We start from the raw sequence: 22,636 nt of genomic DNA on the forward strand, positions 1-22,636 counted from the left end.
CATAACAACTCACAATTTACAAGTAAGTTATAAAAACTCCAGAATATTAAGCCAGTCTGCTAAAGAACTATGAATCTTCCAACTGTAAACTAATAAATTCCTGAATGCATTTCTTATACTGCATTTCAGTATGGTTATTAGTAGAATATTGACCTGGCTGTCCATAAAGTCCTTCTGATTCCCGCATCTCTTCATTCATTCTTGCTAAACGTAACCTAAAATCAAAGGAAAGGATTTTTAGATGAAGTATGTAATGAAACCACAAACCAATGAAATGTATAAGCAGATAAAACACACTTTTTTCTCTTCCTAGTGTTTACCACTATAATAGATGGGGTTTTAGTTTTAGTTTCCCTTTATACAATTCTCATGAGAGAATATAATAAAGATTTCTTTTTTTAACTATTTTATTTTTAAGTAATCTCTACACCAAAACTGGGGCTCAGATGTACAACCCCAGGATCAAGAATCGCATGCTTGCCCACCAACTGAGCCAGCTGGGTTGGCCAGCTGGGTGCCCCGACAATAAAAGATTTCTAACAAATACATTTCATCACTGTTTAAGCAGGACCTTTGGAGCACCTCCAGGAGCTTACTTCCTGACTTCAGAGACTCCCCAGCTTCTCCAGCAACTGTTCAAAGTATTGCTTCTACAGTATGGAATGTCCTACTGTACGGTTTAAGTTTATTCGGCTTCACCCTGAGGTGAGGTAGTTCCAAAAATGTAAATGGCATGTGTTATGTCTAAATAGTGGAAACGTATTTTGATGTATTAAATGACCATAGGTTGCTAAGATTTTACCAAGGTTACCATTCGGTTAGACACTCTTTCGTGGGGTATTCATCCTGGCAGCAGGAAGATATACAGCACTGGATTAAGAAGACAAGAATTTCCTTCCATTTTTGTACTAACTTTAAACAATTTTGAAACAGGCAAATGTCGCCTTCAGTGCCCCTTCCTACTTTTCACTATTTGTCTGTCCTTCGGGCCACCCACCTTCAGGCAGTGGGTACACTGCCCACCGAGACTTATATCACCCTCTTCTAACGTGCACTTCTGGCAACTGCAGCATCTGACATGAGCTTTCCCTCTCTCCAAAATACTACCACTCCCTTCCACCTCTTTTCATAACCACTGTGTGAATTAATAGCGCCTTAGGCCTCTCTTTGGTATTTGGACTTTTCAGAGAGGACCATTACTTTAAAAAATTATTAAATGAAACTGAAGTCTTCACACAAAGTAAAATGAGAAAATTTAGACAATTTGGGAACAGATATTTCTGAGGTAAAGGGGCCATTATTATAAGAATTGCCTGGGAAGCTGCATCCAGGGTTCCTTTCTCTATGCTATTCCTATCTTTTCTTTTTTTTTTTTTTTTTTTTTTTTATTTTTAAAAAAATTTTTTTTTTCAACGTTCACCTATTTTGGGGACAGAGAGAGACAGAGCATGAACGGGGGAGGGGCAGAGAGAGAGGGAGACACAGAATCCGAAACAGGCTCCAGGCTCTGAGCCATCAGCCCAGAGCCTGATGCGGGGCTCGAACTCACGGACCGCGAGATCGTGACCTGGCTGAAGTCGGACGCTTAACCGACTGCGCCACCCAGGCGCCCCGTCCTATCTTTTCTTTAATAACTTCTCTTTCTCCAATTGTGAATCTATAATAATTTAATAGTTCTAAATTTTCCTCCAATAACCTCTCCAGTGGGGAAAGGACACTGAGTGCAGAGAAAGCATGTCTTACTGTTTTGCCTTGTGTTTTAATTTGGCAGGGATCAGGGAGGAGTGATATATGACAAGTCAAGAATTCTCAGTGGCAGCTCAGGAGTTCAAGGCAGTTGGGAAAGTTTCCCTTTGTAGGTGACTGAGACTCAGTAGTGTGAATGAAACTATCAATACTCATATAATAGGGGATCAGTAGTTCTGGGTTTCAGGCAACACAGAACAGAACGAGTAAGTGACTTCATACAACATATTTCCTACATCACAATAAAGTGTAAGTGGCAATCACTTTTTTAGATTCCAGTGTAAACAAACAACTTTGATCTAAGATGAAAATCAAATTAAGATCTCAAAAGTCTTCCTTTAACAGATCATATTCAATTGTATTCAAACATTAAAAAACAGGTATTTTTATCTTAAGATAGAGTATTCATGTAAACAACTCCTTAAAAAAAATAAGCACAAAAGGATCCCTAAGCATCACTGCCCAAAGGCAACGCAACTGCAAAAGTTGCTAACGTCAGTGCAGCTGTCTTCCCTACTTATAATCCTCTAACTCTTAAGGTAGAATAAATGCAGATTTTTGAACAGAATAATAGCCTGTTACTGTACCAATCCACCCCCTGCCCTAGTACTGTAGTGAAAATTAAAGAATCCATTTTAGAGAAGACATGGATTTTCTGTTCCTACTGGTCATGCAGGATTTAAAAAGTGGCTAAGGACATGGGTTTTAGAGCCAAAATTCTTAGTTTCAAATCCCAGCTCCATGAGCTACCGGTTTCTCAAATTATCTGTGGCGTGGTATCGTTATAAAATAAGGCTAATAATATGTTCCTCATAGGGTTGCTGTGAGAGCCAAATAAGTTCCTATATGTAATACATTAAATGTGCTTAAAAAGGTACATGGTACACATTAAACAATCAAGTTTATAGTTCATACCTATGCATGAAACTATGTTCGAACCTAAGTACTACACTGAAACTAAGTACTACAACTGTCTGAAAAATAATCAAGGAAAAAGAAGACACTTACAAGGTCACTATATCAGCATTGGCTGCTTCCACAGCTATAGTCAAAGGGTCTTTCCCTTCTTCATCAGTGGCATGTTGATTGGCACCTCGTTTTAGGAATAAACATACCTGCCTGTTTAAGGAAACAGTATTTTTAATATATGGCCAATAAGAAAAAAATATTAGTATTCACCATAAAAAAATTAAAAGCACCATCTCACTTAAAGAAATAGCATTTCATTAGGAAATTCTTGACTCATTCTACAACTATTTATTGAACAATAAAAATTTACCATGATCACCATTTTACAAATCTCAAGGTGTTTTCCCCTTTTAACTTGGTGCTACGTAGGATGGTGAGATGTATAAATTATGGTCTCTATCCTCAAATAATATCAGAAAAAGATGTACATATATTTCCATGAACTTAAACAAAACAGCATCACTTAAGGTCATTATTTGGGAAAGAAGGAAGCCAAGGCAACGTTAACATTATACCAACAATAATTCAACAGCAAAGAGGGTAATCCTCCACAAATATTGATAACTTGAAGAAATTGACAAAAATGAAAAAATATGACAGAATGAGTAAATGGAGTCTATGAAGTAAAATGGGAAGAATGATTGTTTAAGAAGAAAATACACAGATGAATCAAATACAATCACTTTTAAGTATCCAAAAGTTTGTATGATGAAGTCATTGAACTCAGTATCTCTTTGCTGACAGAAGGAAAGCAAACTATGATAAGAATAGAAAATGCTTTAAAAAATACAAGATGCTTCAAATAAACATAAAAAAAAAAAAAATACCCAGCTTCTTGCTTATTGGGGTAATAAGAATTGGATATCCTGAGATATTTTATTTAAAAACAATCATCTATGACACAAATTTTTCATTTAAGGTCAACATTTTGACTTCATTTGTACCTTTTATTAGAAATTCCATTTTCAAACAACAACAACAACAACAACAACAACAACAACAGTAATTTTCAAGGCTTTATTGTTCTGTGAGTCTAAATACTGCTTCAGAAGCCTCCATGTCAATAGCACAAGCTAAAAGTTAAAGTCTGACTTTAGGTACCCTGTGAGAAAACTAAAATGTCCAAAGTTATAAAATTCTCCCCAACTGCACATGCTATGTATATAAATATGTGAACATGCATAAATACATACATAGACTTAGTTGTCTGAAAAAAATCACCATAATTTCAGTAACAGTTTTAAATACTAAAACTGATCTACATAAATGGCAAGTAAAGTTCAAAATAAACTTTGCAATGTTCTTTTCTGAAAAGTAACAGTAGCTTTTTTCTGTAGGAGATTTTTAAAATTTGAAATTCCATCATGACAATACAAGTCACAGGAAGGTATCATTTTACAAACTCTACTTAATGACCATAGCCTAAGAAAAAGCAAAATGATATTTCAAAATAATTTTTCAAATAAAATCTAGTTAAATATGCAAGCTCAACAGCTTACCCTGTGTGCCCCAAGACAGTGGCATGGTGCAGTGGGCCCCGCCCTTGCACATCTCTTTGGTTCACATTAGCACCATTCTGTAGAAGAAACTCGCATGTCACCAAAGAACCCTTAGAAGAAAAAAAGAAGATAACAATGTACAAAAAGCAAACGATAATATATTTCTATTAAAAACAGGTCTTTAATAGCCTTTATGTTTTATTTTCTCCCAAAAGAGAAAATACTCCCCAGTGAAAGCAGAGAAATGATAAATTATTTTCTTCCGAAGAATGACTTCTTTTTTAACATTTATTTATTATTGAGAGACAGAGAGACACAGAGCGTGAGCAGTTGGAGGGGTAGAGAGAGGGGGAGACACAGAATCTGAAGTAGTCTCCAGGCTCTGAGCTGTCAGCACAGAGCCCGATACGGGGCTCGAACTCACAAACTGTGAGATCATGACCTGAGCGGAAGTCGGTCGGTTAACCACCCAGGCGCCCCGCCAAGAATGACTTCTTACAGGGATTCAATTTGCAGTGTCATCTAGCAAAAGACACTACTTTCATTACCAAAATTCTCTTCCACTGAGAAAAAAACCTGACCTTACGTAATCACAGTGATACTCAGAAATCACTACTAGCATTTTCTTCTACTTTCCAACCCAACTCTTAAAGCAAAAAATAATGCTAAAGCTATGTTCAGAATGAATTATGATTTTTTTACAATGTATGAATTCATACCCCTAATACAGCCTGAATAAGTGGTGTTGCTTTATTTTCCTCTGAATTAGCCCAGTTCACATCTGCACCATGAGCCAAAGCCTCAGCCATTTTAGGAAGATTTTTTTCATATGAAGCCCTATAAAGTTGGAGTCCCGGATTAAGATGTTTAGAGTCGAGAAACACAGAAGAATCTTGCCTTTCTCCTTCTGTAAAGCAAACAAATACATCAGTAAAAATGAGCAGGAAGGGAGAGAATGGGAAGTTATTGTTTCAGAGGTACAGGGTTTCAGTTTTGTGAGATGAAGACAGTTCTGTGGCTGCATTGTGGTAACGGCAGCACAAGGGTTAAGAAACTCAATGCCATGCAGCTGTCCGTTTAAAAATGGTGAAGATGTAAATTTCATGTTATGTATGTCTTACCACATACATAACAAAATGTGTTTAAATTTTTTATTTTTATTTTTTTTAGTTTACATCCAAATTAGTTAGCATATAGTGCAACCAATGATTTCAGGACTAGATTTCTTAATGCCCCTTACCCATTTAGCCCATCCCTCCTCCCACACCCCCTCCAGTAACCCTCTGGTTGTTCTCCATATTTAAGAGTCTCTTATGTTTTGTCCCCCTCCCTGTTTTTATATTATTTTTATTTCCCTTCCCTTATGTTCATCTGTTTTGTCTCTTAAAGTCCTCATATGAGTGGAGTCATATGATATTTGTCTTTCTCTATTTACCACATTTTTTTAAATGAGCCCTTACTACAATGTAGCACAATGTAAAAGATGTAAAAGTAACCACTAATTTAACAAAATGAGCTAATGGGAGGTTTTCACAAAAATATATTATTCCCTGATGACTCCCCAAACAGTCAAACTTCTCTTATAAAGACATCCATTGGTATACTAGGCCTTTGTGGTCCTACGATATGCAATGGGAGGTTAATTACACTGTACTAGATTAAAATTAGGTATATTCCTATATGCCTGGATTTAAAAAGGATGGTCAAAATCCATGAAGAATTTTACTACTAGACTAAACCTCACTTTATGCCTAGGATGGTCCAATATCATCATAAGTTATAGTACAAGCAATTCAAGTAATTCAGAAAATGCTCACTACCCTGAATATTCTGTAAGACCAAAATCATGGGAATCATGAAGGAGAAAATATAGGAAGAAAGCACAGATCCAAAGAAAAATATAATGGGGAGAGAGTTGTTAATCTCTTTCTCCACATTAGATAAGATAGCCACATTAGATAAATAAATATAAATATATAAATATAAAATAAATAAAACATACAGTTCATGTGGACTAAAAAGTATACTTAGCAACTGAGTAGGCACTTTTAGCCCACATCATGAGGCTTAGAAGAATGTACAGCTAGGAGAGAACTTCCAAATCCACTTTCTCATTTGACAATACCTTCTAAAAGGCTAACCACTTCCTTTAGAAACTATTTAATCAAGATTAAGCACTAACCACATGCATTTTTCAGCAAACAATACTAATTAACACTGAATTTCACCAAAACTCACCAGTCTCATATAAACTATTGGCAGACACTGTCGAGGGTAAAGATTCTCTTCCATCATCAGAAATCTGCTGGATTCCACTATCATTACTTTTAACTGTTTTAAAGAAAAATCAGCTAGTGATTAAAGTTCACACCATTAGAAAACAATCTACTCCAAACAACAAGGTTTTAAAATGAGTTCTGATAATACATCAACATGAACTCAGCCACCATCAGAATACATTTAACACAATTTTAATCCTTTTGAACACTTAGCTTATCAAAATATGAATCAAGCACAAAGCCTGAAAATAAACTTATCTTCAGAGTCGCAACACATCTCATTACCCCATATGTCAGGGGTGGTGAAGAGCTTAATTTATTATGACTGTAAGTAATGTGTAATTCTGAGACAATGGGTAACATCTAGAGAAATGGCCACACCGCACAATGACCACTGGCACAGACTTGGAATGCTCCACAAGAGTAGTACTTACTACTACGTAGTTTTGAAGAAGTATCAAAGTAGGAGAAGAGTGAATCTAGCTCATCAGGACAGAACAGAGACTCCCGCCTGGCCTCGTCGCTATTTACAGCAACCACTGAGGACATGCAAGTTAGCAAAGCACAAAGCAGGCCATAAGAAGGGAAAAGGGCAGGAAAAAAACGTTACTGGGAAAAATTTAGGAGGAAAAAAATAGGAAGGATATTAGGTAGTTAATCAGATATTTAGGGCTTGTTGCCATGATAGATTTATAATTCCCATCTCCCCTTGCACTCTAAACAGTTTTATTCCCTAGAATATACACATTACCTAGAAATGTGAGTTACCAAGATGCTATTTAAATTTAACCATTTTAAAGACATAGAAATCCAATTTTTCCTTACAATATGCAGAAGGAAACAGGTCTTTTAGCATTTAAATAATCTACAGTGGCTACTAATTCAGAGATGAAGAAAGCGACTTCAGTTTAACAAGTAAGCTGTAATACCTGAACTTGGGGGAGGTACTCTGACTTGGTCACCTGGCCCAAGTTTAGAAATGCTCAGCCTCTTTTCTTCGCAACTTTTGGAGACAATCCTTTTTTCCTGCTCAGGAGGTGATGATGATATAGAATATTTATCCACAAATTTCCTCTCCACATATTTTGCTTTGATATATGTCTCTTTCTCCTGTCTGGTATACATAAAAATGTCATGATGTTCTGCTTAATCTCTTAGTATGGCTGAAAAGAAGCCATTATATATTGAATATCTCAAAAAAAAGTCACTAAATGTATTACAAGTTAAAACTAAATTTGTGACATTATGCAACATATTTCCCTTCCAAATATTTAATAACTTACGATCTCATGTTCAAATGAAATACAAACAATAGACTAAACGAAAAATCACAAGTATAAACATGGCACTCTCTATTCTCTTAATTTCTGTGCTCCTTCATTTCTATACATGTTCCCTTGTGCTTTTTACAAAATGAAAACCATTACCAAGAAAACTATAAAAATTTATGGAAATTAATTTCATTTTACTGCAATAGATAATGTCACATACTGAACTATCACTATTGATGGCCATAATTTTTCCTAAGACAACTACTTTAAAACAACAGCATTCCTAACTAAGGAGGAAGCAAATATGTCACATTTTAAACTTTATGATACAATCATAAAATACCAAGTCTGTTTTATACCTTTTCTTACTTATATCCTTTTGAAATGGTTAAGTCTTTGGCTGAAATAGAAGGATATTTCAAGGTCTGAAATAACTCAGCCATGCTTTACCAAATAATCTCATTTAAATGATATTAGTGCAGACAACAATAACTTTAAAATAGTATTGATTATACATACAGATTTAGTCAAACATAAAATCCCAACATAGGATTATGGCAAATAAAATTTTAGTGCTAAAAATAAAGAACCATGAAAACTAAAAGCAACGTCAACAATAAAAATTAATTATGTACCTTGAAGGCAGTCTTAGCCACTTCATTCAAAGAGCCTCCACATATAGAATTGGAAGTATAATTCAAACATAGCAACTAAGTACTCTCCCCTACCAGAAGCTACCCTTTCACCTTTAATTCTTTAACATCATAATGCCATTTATTAAGTATGTGTTTCACAGATATTTACTGTGGTAAGTTAAACAATGTAAAATTATTCACTGTTGGAAATAGAAACTTGATCCTTAGAGACATTAATGAACAGATTATCTCTTTTTAAACCCCTGCCAATAACAGAATTGGTCTACTTTAACTGCTAAGAGCTTTTATAGTCTATGTAGAGACTTAATTTTTGAGATTGTCATCTGGAGACTATAGTTTATTATCTAATCAATAACAAATAATTATCTAACACATACCCAAGAAAGAGATAGTCATCTTTTTAAAAAAATTTTTTTTAATTCTTTACTTTATGTTGAGAGAAACAGGCAGACAAACAGACAGCAGGGGAGGGGCAGAAAGAGAGAATCCCAAACAGGCTCCATGCTGTCAGTGCAGAGCCCAACATGGGGCTTAAACTCACAAAGCATGAGATCACCTGAGCTGAAACCAAGAGTCGGACACTTACCCAACTGAGCCACCCATGTGCCCCAAGATTTCCGTATTTTAACAGAAGCAGTAATGCTCTCTTCTAAACAGTCTATCTCAATATTACGTATCAGTTGTAGTGAAATAAAATCATAGCTATATTCCTGCTTACGAAAAATAAAAGGGTAACACATGGAGACAATTGAAATTAGTACCTTTGTCCTGGTTGTGGTTTCTTTATTCCCAATTTTTCCACTTTAGCTTCATAAACTCGGTTTATAACATCATTTCCCAATTCACACATAAGCTGTTTGGCAGGAAAATAGGAAAATAAGGTACAAATTCCTAAAAATACTGTAACAGTCCTTAAAGCAAATACAGCTAACTCATTCCTTTTGCTGTTCTGCAAATGCTGATCCCACAAAGTTTGAAGTTAAAACAAAATGAGACAAGGAACTAAGAGCAATATCATCATTTTGCTATTACCAGAATACCTCCCCCTAGAAGACTGCCACTAATACAGGAAAAGGTCTCTCCTCACTTATCGTCCCTCAACTATGGCTAGCACAATGCTGCAGATTATTCACAATGCTTGGTAAGTTAAATGAAAAAAGAAGATTGAGGCCAAACAGGTTAAGTTTTAAACACCTCAAAATGGAAGTACACTATTTTCTCTTTATATTTTATATATAAGAATTGCAAAATGGGGCACCAAGGTGGCTCAGTCGGTTAACCATCTGCCACTTGATCTCGGCTCAGGTCATGATCTCAGGATTCGTGAGATCAAGCCCCACCTCGTCTGGCTCTGTGCTGATATCGCAGAGCCTGCTTGGGATTCTCTCTCTCCTCCCACCCCCCCCCCCACCTCAAAATAAAGAAATGGAGTTAAAAAAAAAAAAAAAGAATTGCAAAATATTTTGTTTAAAATTTTCAATTATTTTTTAAAAATTTTTAATTTTTTTTTTTTAATTTATTTTTGAGACACAGAGAGGCAGAGCACGAGTGGGGGAGGAGCAGAGAGAGAGGGAGACACAGAATCCGAAGCAGGCTCCAGGCTCTGAGCTGTCAGCACAGAGCCCGATGCGGGGCTCAAACTCACGCACTATGAGATCATGACCTGAGCCAAAGTCGGACACCCAACTGCCTAAGCCACTCAGGTGCCCCTCAATTATTTTTTTAATGTACCAGACAGCTAGCTATGTTTCAGCCAAATTTTAAAAATTGAACTTATTGGGGCGCCTGGGTGGCGCAGTCGGTTAAGCGTCCGACTTCAGCCAGGTCACGATCTCGCGGTCCGTGAGTTCGAGCCCCACGTCGGGCTCTGGGCTGACGGCTCGGAGCCTGGAGCCTGTTTCCGATTCTGTGTCTCCCTCTCTCTCCCTGCCCCTCCCCCGTTCATGCTCTGTCTCTCTCTGTCCCAAAAATAAATGTTGAAAAAAAAAATTTAAAAATTGAACTTATTAATAAGTTCACATCTACAAAACTGATGCAGAAATTAGATTTCTACCTCTCATTCCCCCACTTTCTTCTCCTTTGCATTCATAACAATTAATACAATCTATCTAATTAGGGCTCTACCTTAGCAACTAATTTATCACTTTCATCCAGATGTTTACACAATAATTCCACAAAGCAGATTTTTTTTGTACTTTACATAACTGAGAGGATCACCAGTTTATCTATGGATTAAAATAAAAATACAAGTACATTGAGAACACAATTTTCGGGGCGCCTGGGTGGCTCAGTCGGTTAAGTGTCCAACTTCAGCTAAGGTCATGATTTCGTGGTTTGTGAGTTCCAGGCCCGAATCGGGCTCTGTGCTGACAGCTCAGAGCCTGGAGCCTGCTTCAGATTCTGTGTCTCCCTCTCTCTCTGCCCCTCCCCCGCTCCCACTGTCTCTCTCAAAAATAAAACAAACATTAAAAAAAAGAACACAATTTTCAGACAGAAGTAAATGCAGAATATACCATAATCTCTAAATGAATATATATTTTTCTACAATATGGTAAACCAAATGATGGGAATTAAAAGGAATATATCATTAACCAATATATGAGTTTTATAAATCTTACCAGAAACCCAGTTGTGATTTAAATTACCTATGGCATTTCCATAGATATGAATCCTTACACAAGGATAAAGGATGTCTTAGTTGGACCACTTATCTTGAGAAATGTAAATTTGTAAAAGGTCCTATGCTAAAATGACTCAATGATAACAACATGCTATACCAATCCATTAGGGAGTGCACTAATACATCTTATACTTTTAACAAAAATGTATATAATTATAAAGGATTAAAATTAAGGCACATAATTGAAGACCATTCTTTGAGAAAACATAAAAACGTAGGAATGTGTTTTCCTTAAAAGATGAAGTGATTTGCAGTTAAGAGCGTTATGTAAACTTAGCGATTTTTTAAAAAAACCCAAAAGAAAACACCAGATTTGCTAAAATAGCCTCAGATGCGTTCCAATACAATTTATTGTTAGCATGGAGAAACTCATACATTTTATTTATTTATTTATTTGTTTGTTTTTAAAACAAATATTTACTTATTTTGAGAGTGTGCACACACACGCCTGCCAGCCAGGAAGGGGCAGAGACAGGGAGAGAAAATCTCAAACAGGTTCCGCTCAGTTAGCACAGAGCCCAAAGTGGGGCTCAAGAACTCACAAACTATGAGATCGTGACCCAAGCCAAAATCAAGGGTCAGACGCTTAACTGATTGAAGCACCCAGGCACCCCTATTTATTTCTTTTTTGAGTAGGCTCCATATCCAGTGGAGCCCAACACAGAATTGAACTCATGACCTGAGCTGAGATCAAGAGAGGGATGGTTAACCAACTAAGCCACCTAAGCCACCCCTAGAAACTCATACATTTCGTAAATCAAGATTCTAAAATCCTGTCATTTTATGTGAAAATCTGAAATATTTTTAAGCAAGTATTTTATTTTACCTTCAAAAGTTCAGGCTCCCAGGTATCTAAAGTTAAAGATCGTACTTTTGAAAAATGAACTCCAAGACTCCTAAGTAGGGGGAAAAAAAGACTATATTAATATACAAAACCATCAAGTCTCTATTTGCATAATATGCAAATTACTTTTCTCTCTTAATGGGATATAGTCGCTAATACAGCCCTCAACATGTATGTAAATAAGGAGAGTTCTTAAATGGTAATTGGTAAAACAAAATCCTCTAAAGCACTCCGCAAACCAGAATTTTATCCACTCTACAAAAGGTACAAATATACAAATGGCAGTCAAATTAAGGCAAGTGGAAAAGGCCCCCTAACCAATGGGACACAATAATTTACTATGTGTTTATCCAAAAGAAGTCTCTCACCCTGTGTAGGCCTACCCACCGGTGAATCCCAGAACACTCGATACACAGGGTGATGCCCAGGTTGATGCTGGCCCACCGTGGGTCCGCCAGACCACAGTCACAACAGCTGGCATTGCCAGGGATACACTGGACTCGCTGCAGTGCACTTTCTCCTTTCAACGATTTATCTTTTGACTCATTTCCAGAATCCAGGCTTCCTGTGGATGGAGATGATTTCTTATCCAGCTTCTAAAAGAATTAAGAATTATTTGTTTAAAAAAAAAAAGATCAATACTATGCTGCACATTACATGCTCCAAACAAAACCTTCCAATCAATAAATTGAGGGCTTATTATGAGCCTAAGCCAGGCACTATTCTAGGCATTACAGATTTAATGATAAAAAGATACAGCTAGCTCCATCAATCGGCATTTAGTCTTGTCAGAAGAAACACAAACATTGGAAATAATATATATATTTATATAAAATATTTACATTTATTTTCTATTTAATATACATATATATGTATTATATATAAAATAAGTGACAAATGAACATGTGTGTAAGATATAAGGGCAAAGAGAAAGGGAAACACTTATTTAACATGCAGGACCAGAGACGGATGGAATAAACACAAAACTATTAATACTCAAGAATAAAATTAATATTATTTTGTACCAGAATTTTCCAAGGTATTCAATGAACTGCAAGCAAGTTGTTTCAATTACTGCAGTGAATAACTGGAAATCGTATGTCGTTTTACTAAAGAACAAATCAATTAAATAATTATTTTTTTAATGTTTATTTTTGAGCGAGAGTGAGTGGGGGAGGGGCAGAAAGAGGGAGACAGATGATCTGAAGCAGGCTCTGTGCGGATAGCAGACAGCCCAATGCTGGGTTCACACTCATGAACCACAAGATCATGACTTGAGCTGAAGTCAGACGCTTAACTGACTGAGCCACCCAGGTGCTCCCAAATCAATTACATAATTATAATTATATTCCCAGCAAGGGAAGTGAGAGCCTGAGGAGGGAGAAGAAGGCACTGGTGTGAGGGTCCAGAGCCTGACTAGGGGCAGGTGGCAGCAAAGAAAGGATGTTGGTTACATACAGGGGGACTGATCATATAAGTAAACATGTTAAAAATAAAAGTGAGCCATATTTTTCTCACTGCAGAATAAGGGTTATTTATATGGAAAGGGAGAGAATTAGAACAAAGCCTGTTGTGTGTGATTAGAACTGGAGAAAACAAGAGGCATACTAATGGTTTTCAGTATAAACAGATATATAAAGAAATACAGATGTAAACGTGTATATGTGTACATACATACATATATATCCCTTTATCTTGGTTTCTAAAAGCCATTCACCACCAAAAGGAACTAGGACTCTTTGGAGAATTAGCACTGGTGCAGAGAAAGTGCAAGATGAACCTGGAACGTCTCATCATGCTAGAAAGTAAGGAGGAACTCAGACTGAACTAAGACATGATAAGAACATACCAAAAGGATATAGAAGCCAGCGTTCCACTGGCCCAGTTTGGGCCAATTCAAACAATAAAACAAATAATGATAGTAATGGATTATAATACATTGAAAAAACTATACTGACATAATTAAATTAAAAAAAATTAAAGCTTAAAAAAAAAAGCTTAAAAAAATAAATAAATAATAAATAAATAAATAAATAATTAAAGTTTAATGAGGAAAAAATATTCACATAGTCTCAAAGAACCTCCCCTTACAAATACTTCTTACCTACCAAGCGAATGTTACAGTACAGAAGCCTAGCAGACACCACCTTAATCAAGTGATCAAAGTTAACATCACCAATAATGGGACAAAGTTATGTGTCACCTGAGAATGCAGTGAGAAGAACACAGCATCATTTATATAATACACCTCCAAAGATGCATAATCTTGCGAGCAAGCATCGGATAAACTCACATTAAAGGACATTCTACAAAATAACTAGCTTGTTACCTTCAAAACTACCAAGGTCAAGAAGGTCAAAGTAAGATTGAGGGACTATTCCTGAAGGAAGGAAACTAAAGAGCTGTGACAACTAATATTACCTGTGCTTCTGGACTGGATCTTTCTGCTGTAAAAAAACATTACTGGGACAATTGTTAAAGACGTCTGGAATTAAATGGTAGCCATATTTCAATGTTCATTTCCTGATTATGATGGCAGTACCATGGTTTTTATAGGACAATGTCCTAGGGTGTGGGAAATAGCACTAAAGTAATAATGGGTGATGGGGCACCAAGTTAGAAACTCACTCTGAAATAGTTTGGGGGTAAAGTTATTGTACAACATTTGGAACTTCTCTGTAAGTTTGAAATTATTTCAAACATTTTTAAAAATCTGCATTATTAGAACATGTTCAAGAATGTGAATTATCTCATAAGCAATTATCACATAGGAAAAAGATGTCAATACAATACAGAAACCTTTTTGGCTCATTCCCAATTTTCCTCTATAAGCTAATTTTTTGCACCAAATTAGAGAAGCTGAGAGCAAAGTACACTGCACAGCAGAACCTGGGGCAGCTACCTCCAGGAACACAAGAATAAACATGACACCCATCCCCCTATTCTCCTTCTTGGATCATTTTGTCCATGTGCTTGGACTCAAAAGTGTGTATTATACTCATTCTCTCTGATCTTTATGTGTTTTGCCTTTGTCACCAAAACTCAGTAGTCTCAACCCTTCTGTACCCTTCCATTAAGTTATCTTCATCAATTTTTTAAAGTTTATTTATTTTGAGAGAGAGAGAGAGAGCACATGCATGAGCAAGGGAAGGACAGAGAGAGAGAGGGAGAGAGAGAATCCCAAGCAGGCTCCGCACTGTCAGCACAGAGCCTGATGCGGAGCTCAGTCCAACATACCGTGACATCATGACCTGAGCCAAAATCAAAACTCGGACGTCTAACCAACTGACCCACCCAGGTGCCCCTATCTTCATTAATTTTTAAAGTTAACTCCTATCTATACTGTAGTATTAATTTATTATGAATTTAATTGTTCTAATATTTTTTACTGAGATTCTAAAGTTCCTGAAAGTATTCTAGTTATGAATTTACACAGATTTTTAGGGCAGCCCTAGCCCTATTTTTCCTGTAATCCTTAGAATTTCTAGTGTATGATTTTTCATAACACAGGTATTTCAGCAATGCCACTAGCTTCTTCATCAGGATGATATGGATATACATGTAATTTTGTTCCCCCTCAAAACTTCGCTATAAGCCAGAAAGGATAATAAAAGGCATTATCCTCAGCCCTTATTGGACAAAGTTGTGGTAATCCGAACATTAAAAAGAGTAAATACTGATATTGGCCATCTGTATGTCTTCTTTGGAAAAAAAGTCTACTCAGGTCCTCGGCCCATTTTTAATCGTATTATTTGTGGGGTTTTGTTTTTGTTTTTTTGGAGGGGGGGGGTTGGTGTCAAATTGTATAAATTCTTTATATTTTTTAGACATTAATCCCTGATTGGATATATCATTTACAAATGTCTTTTCCCATTCAGTAGGTTGCCTTTTTATTTTGCTGATGGTTTCCTTCAATTGTGATGGTTTCCTTCAATTTTGATGTAGTTTCAGTTAGCTTCTGCTTTTCTTTTCCTTGCCTTAGGATATATGTCCTATCTAGAAAAATGTTGCTATGGCCAATGTCAAAGAAATTTCTGTTTATGTTCTCTTTTTAGGAGTTTTATTATTTCAGGTCTCACATTTAGGTCTTTAACCCATTTTGAGTTTATTTTTGTGTATGGTGTAAGAAAATGGTCCAGTTTCATTCTTTTTTGCATGTAGCTGTCCAGTTTTACCAGCACAATTTATTGGAGACTGTATTTTCCCCATTGTATATTTTCTTGTCTCCTTTGTCATAGATTAATTGACCATAGAAGCATAAGTTTATCTCTGGGCTCTTTATTCTGTTCCACTGATGCATTGTCTATTTTTCTGCCAGTACCATACTGTTTTGATTACTACAGCTTTGTAGTATATCTTGAAATCTGGAATTGATAACCTCTACCTTTGTTGTTCTTTCACAAGATTGCTTTGGTTATTCAGGATCTCTTACGATTCCACACAAATTTTAGTATTATTTGTTATAGTTCCATGAAAACTGATGTTGGTATTTTGACTGTTGAGACTGTACTGAATCTGTAGCTTGCCTTGGGTAGTATGAACATTTTGACAATATTAATTCTTCCAATCCATGAGCATGGAATTGGAAGAATTAATATTGTCAAAATGTTCCATTTGTCTTCTCTTCTAGTTCTTTTATCAGTGTTTTATAGTTTTCAGAATACAGGTCTTTCACCTTCTTGGTTAAATTTATTCCTGAGTGTGGTGCCTGGGTGGGTCAGCTGAGTGTCCAACTCTCAGTTTTGGCTCTGGTCACAATCTCATGGTTCATAAGTTTGAGCCCTGCTTCAAGCTATGCTCTGACAGCGTGGAGCCTGCTTGGGATTATCCCTCTCTCCATCTCTCCCTCTCTCTCTCTCAAAATAAATGAATTAACATTTTTTTTTAAAGTTTATTCCTGGATATTTTATTCTTTTTCATACATTTGTAAATGAAATTGTTTCCTTAATTTCTCTTTCTGCCATTTCATTATTAGTATATTGAAACACAACAAATTTCTGCACATTAACTTTGTATCTAAAACTTTACTGAATTCATTACTTCTAATAATTTTTTGGTGAAATCTTTAGGGTTTTCTAAGTATAATACCATGTCATCTGCAAATAGTGACAGTTTAACTTCTTCCTTACCAATATGGATGCCTCATCAGGGAAATGCAAATCAAAACCACAATGAGGTTATCACCTTACACCTGTCAGAGTAGCTAAAATCAAAGAGACAAGAAATAGTAAGTGTTGGTAAGGATACGGAGAAAAAAGAATCCTTGTGCATGGTTGGTAGGAATGTAAACGGTACAGCCACTGAAGAAAACAGTATGGAAGTTCCTCAAAAAATTAAGAATAGAATACTATATGATCTAATAATCCCACTACTGGGTATTTACCCCAAAGAAAATGAAAGCACTAATTCTAAGAGATATATGCAGCTCTACATTTACCACAGCATTATTTACAACAGCCAAGATATGGAAGCAACCCATCTATCTACTGATAGATGAATGGATAAAAATATGTATACGTGTGTACACACACACACACATACACATACACACACACACACACACACACACACACACACACACACACAGGAATATTATGCAGCCATAAAAAGGGATGGGATCCTGCCATTTGTAACTACATGGATGGACCTAGAGGGTATTATGCTAGGTGAAATAGGTCAGACAGAGAAAAATACATATGATTTCATATATATGTAGAATCTAAAAAACAAAACAAATGGATAAACAAGTAAAGAAACAGACCTATAAATAGACAACAAACTGATGGTTGCCAGAAGGATGGTGGGTGAGGAATGGGCAAAATAGTAAGGGGAGTGGGAGATAAAGGCTTCCAGTTATGGAAAGAATAAGTCACAGGGATGCAGGGTACAGCACAGGTAATACAGTCAATGGTGTGGGAATAACGCCGTACAATGAAGATGGTTAATGGATAATGGATAGAGGTACCGATTACTGTGTTCTATACCTGAAGCTAATATAACATTGTGTGTCAACTATACCCAAATAACTTTGTAAAAAAAGAGTAATTACTGTAATTGGGACTGACTGTACCTACAAATTTCCATGAGTTTATGATACCCAAGAAATTAGTTATCTGTCCCCACCTAAGATAGCTAATAAACTAACCAAATGTGGTAATTGAAAGAAAAAAAATCAAGCATTTTATTACAGTAACTAAATAACTCCAGCTGATAAATAAAAGCTGTATGTAACATAAGAATTCAAGTTAACCAATATAGATGGGATGACAGAATTAGAAAATTATAATTTTGCAATTCCTAATGAAATCACAAATTCATCTGTAAAACCATTACATGAGTGGTTGATGGGGGACTAGATCTTATGAGGCCAACGTAACACAAAATAGATTTACTACACAAAGTAACAAAGACTAGGGAAAAGGGAATGTAACTTTACAGTGGAGGAGTCATATTGTCATCTCTCTAATCCAATGTGTCCACTTCATTTTCACACAGAAGACTGATCTTAGCATTAGTAATGGTTGGATAACCAAGTATTGTGTCTTTCCTTTTACAACGTGAAGTATACACATCACCTATTATGTAACTGTATCAGTGGGAATTCTATAGGAACTAACCTCCTCTCTTCAGCAAGTTACTGTCATGAAAAAAAAAGGCCTTGTTCTAGACTGAAAGACTTTAGGGACATAACAACCAGATGCAATGCCCAGTCATAGATAAGATCATACTTTGTAAATAGGTTGCAAAAGGCATTTTTAGGACAACTGGGGACATCTGAATATAGACTGGGTAATAGAAGATATTAAGAAATTACTACTAGGTATGAAATGAAATAAGGACTGTAGGCTACTTTAGAAAGCTATTGTATTTTTAGTTAAAAAAAAAGGGGGGGGGGGCGGGGGAAAGACATTTGCCCACAAGAACAGGGAGAATAGAAAAGCAAATAATAGCAACAAAATTCTGAAAGCTGGAAGACAGTTGGATGAACAGTAACTGAGCAGACCAAGGCCAAATCTTACGATGGTTGTAAGAAAAAATCTGAGTTCATCAATTTACATTACACGATACTCAAAGGGCTCAAGGATTTATACCAGTTAACCAGGCAAACGGGAATCAAAGAGGGAGAAATGACTGTTTAAGGAATAGTCAGATCCCAAGGTGTTTTCCCCAACTCTATGCCATTATGGGAAACAAATTTAGAGGTTTCTATTTAAATTACTTCAAGCTAACATAAACACAAATGACTAGGAGTTTATTTTATTCTCTGAGGAAGTAAAGCAAAGAGTCTCTAGATGGGATTTACCTGAAAGGTGAAAGGCAGAGGATTAAATGAACATATACACACTGAATACTGAGATCCCTAGCAACTAGCTCCCAGGAACCCCTGACTCCTAGGAAGCAGACTGGGGAGTCTTTTGTGGGAAATCATACCAGCTGAAAAGATTCCAAAGATCCTAACGCTGGTTGTTCTTCAACAAATGGTCCAGACTTGAGAGGCTTATAGTCAACACACTCCTAACTACATTCTTAGAGCATCCAAAGGGCTTTTTGGTCCTTCACTTGTAACCAGAACGGATTACCAAATAGCCAAGAAAAACCTCTGACACAATGGTTCTCAACATTGCCTGTACATGGAAATCATTTAGGAAGCTTTTCAAAATATTGATGCCTGGATCCCAACTCCATTTAATTGTTCTGGGGTGGGACCTATGTATTGGGATTTTTTAAAAATCCGTGTGTTATCATCCTGTGCAGCCAAGTTTAAGAACCACAGCTCTAACCCTGCATCAATGAAGACAAGACAGCTTTACATGTATAAACATTCAGCAAACAAAAAGAAACTCCTGGAAAGTTAATATGTGCTGACTGAACTAAAATATTCAATAGAAGGTTTTGGAGATTAACTGAGAAAATCTCCCAGAATGTAGAGCAAAAAAAAAAACACACACAAAAATAAGAAAATCATAAGATCAGTCCAGAAATTCCAGAAAAAGAAAACAGGAAAATTGGAGAGGTCAGTAATACGAAAGACTTCAACAGCAATGTTGGAAACTAGAAAAACAATGCTGTTAAAATTATTAAGAAAAAATTTAATTTTTTTTTTAAATGTTGATTTATTTTTTAGAGAGAGAAAGCCAGAGTGTGAGTGGGGGAGGGGCACAGAGAGAGGGAGACACAGAATCTGAAGCAGGCTCCAGGCTCCGAGCCATCAGCACAGAGCCTGATGCGGAGCTTGAACTCACGAACCATGAGATCATGACCTGAGCCAAAGGTGGATGCTTGACTGACTCAGCCACCCAGGCGCCCCTGAATTATTATTTTCAACCTAAAAATTTCACACTCAACGAAACTATCAAACAAATGTGAGGATAAAATAAAGACATTTTCAGACATGGATGGATTCACAAATGCCTCATTTTCAAGAAGTTACTAGAGGAATTGGTGAATTCCATTTCTCAAGACTTACTCGTGTTCTTCCTCTTAAGAATCTGTAAAATCACTGGGAAGCTGAAACCAGACTATGTGGACCCAAGACTCTACATTCAGCTTATCTTCTCCAGGGAGACTTCAACCCAAAGACAGTCTGAGCTTTCCTTTTTTGACTTTTACTAATTACTATTCTTTTATTTTTTACTAATTTTTATTAATTAGAATAGTAAAATATTTTGGGGAAAAATACTTAGAATACCTTATGTCAATCTAGAACACATATTCAAATATTGAATTAAACATATGTTGAAATAAACTGATAAAGTGAAGAGAAACAAAGAGAAATTGAAACTAGATTTTAATAGTAAAACCCCATTCACTTATAAAATTCAACCTCCATAAGAAAGAATGTTATAATCATATAATGTTGCAATGAAAATTAAAAGTTTATGGCAATGTATCATTTTGTATTGCAGTATTGTTTACTAACCTCTGATTCATCACCCTTCTCTCTATAAGCAGTAGCAATACTGGTCTGAACAGCCTTAATCCATGCCTGGCGCAGTTTTTCAGAATCTGCCTGAAGCATACAACTTCTAAAAGGAAATAACATTGTTTTCTCAGACACTAAATTAACCCCCCAAAATAATAATAAGATTTATTTCACTATTTAATAATCTTCTAACAAAAAGTAATTCCACTGAAATATTTTATTTCATTTATCTTTAGGACAGAGTATATTCATGAAGAAATCAAGGTACCAATAAAATATAAAATAAACCGCCTATTAAAAAAAAATGACAAATTCCTGTACACTTAAAAAAAAAAACTTTAAATTTACCAAATATAACACCAAGGCTAGAAATATGAAATAATTATCAAAGAAATTGATCTGACATATGACTTCAGTTCATCATCAAGACAGCTAAAAATTTTCATATGGCTACATCAATAATCTTTATGGAATTTAAAGAAAATGATACTGGGTAGAGGTTACATAAACATCTGACTGTAATACTTGTAATCACTAATTATGAAAATTTACCTTTAAAGCACTTTGTTCCTCTTTAGCACACATAACATCGCAAGTAAAACCCAAATCTTTCTCTACTCAGTAAAGTTCTTTAAGACAAACTATACAAACACAAAAGGAACTCTTATTCTTTAGAACCACTTACTTTGTTGGAGAGACTACCTCAAAGCAGAAACGTCGTTCTATGTCTTCACAGTGTTTCACTGTGCACAGCCTTAGATCTTCCACTACCACGGTGGGGTTATCCTACAATAAGGAAATAAAACTCCCAGGTTTATCAACTTAGTTTTTAAACACAACTACCTATAATAACATACTTAAAAATATTACTTGGAATAAATGGGTCGTCGAATTTTAGAGATTTATATTTAATCGTATTTAAGATTAAAAATAGGAGTTATCAACAGAGATACAACTAATAAAGGTAACTCTGTCCTGTTCATAATTTTACGTGTTTCATAAAATGGCTGTACAAGGATTAAGTGAAAATATATATAAAGAGCTTAATCTAAAACTTGGTAATTAATTAATAGGTGCTCAATAAATGTTAGCATCCTATAAATTTTAATTTTCTTCCTTTTTCTTTCATATCCATTACTTTCCTGGTCCCCCCTCACATATAATAAAAGCTACTTTCCTCAAAAAAGAAGACTTTAATAGGCAAGTCTTAAGTAACTAAAAAAAAAAAAAAAAGCCTATATACATTCTTCTTTAAATACCTAAGAAAATGAGAAAGAATCTATCATTTTTCTAGTACTTAACAAAAATATAAACTCAAAATCAAGTTTATCAGACCAGAAGAAACCATGAACTAATGAGTTAGAACAAAGGGCTTGTGTGGAATAAGCCTGCAAGCACAAAACCGAGCAAACAAAATGTCAGATTGTGTATCTCTAGAGTAAAGTGAGTATTTAAAATGTACAGTTGTATACTTCATTCACAAAGACTCACAGGTAAAATTCAGGTCATCAATTAACTAATGGAGTTTTTTTCTTAATTAGTTTTAACATTCTCAAGTCTCATGTAATCTTAGTATGTCTTTCTGATAAACAAAAATTCCTTACCCTTAAAATAAGGTTCAAGAAAAGAAATGTATAAAAACAACATTAACAAATTTAGAGGTTTCTATTTCAATTACTTCAAGCTAACATTTTAATGTCATTTTTTAACATTTCCATATTATCACCTTTGGCCCTAAGATGATATTTATTAAAAGGCATCTTTTCCTT

At 35.6% G+C, this 22,636-nt stretch overlaps 1 protein-coding gene across 1 annotated transcript in view; it reads right to left on the reverse strand.

Moving 5' to 3' along the window:
- ACAP2 (ArfGAP with coiled-coil, ankyrin repeat and PH domains 2) overlaps nucleotides 1–22,636 on the reverse strand; it is a 155,315-nt gene that overhangs the window by 10,268 nt on the left and 122,411 nt on the right. The window contains exons 12-22 of the mRNA XM_047874639.1: nucleotides 21,553–21,653; nucleotides 20,865–20,970; nucleotides 12,332–12,540; nucleotides 11,927–11,996; nucleotides 9,182–9,273; nucleotides 7,423–7,607; nucleotides 6,453–6,545; nucleotides 4,934–5,121; nucleotides 4,215–4,324; nucleotides 2,755–2,865; nucleotides 154–215 (exon numbers count right to left, since the gene is read on the reverse strand). Of these exons, the coding sequence (XP_047730595.1) occupies nucleotides 154–215; nucleotides 2,755–2,865; nucleotides 4,215–4,324; nucleotides 4,934–5,121; nucleotides 6,453–6,545; nucleotides 7,423–7,607; nucleotides 9,182–9,273; nucleotides 11,927–11,996; nucleotides 12,332–12,540; nucleotides 20,865–20,970; nucleotides 21,553–21,653 (1,327 nt within the window). The remainder of the gene's footprint in view (nucleotides 1–153; nucleotides 216–2,754; nucleotides 2,866–4,214; nucleotides 4,325–4,933; nucleotides 5,122–6,452; nucleotides 6,546–7,422; nucleotides 7,608–9,181; nucleotides 9,274–11,926; nucleotides 11,997–12,331; nucleotides 12,541–20,864; nucleotides 20,971–21,552; nucleotides 21,654–22,636) is intronic.

This window comes from Prionailurus viverrinus, chromosome C2, assembly GCF_022837055.1.
Source record: "Prionailurus viverrinus isolate Anna chromosome C2, UM_Priviv_1.0, whole genome shotgun sequence".
Classification (NCBI taxonomy): Eukaryota; Metazoa; Chordata; class Mammalia; order Carnivora; family Felidae; genus Prionailurus; species Prionailurus viverrinus.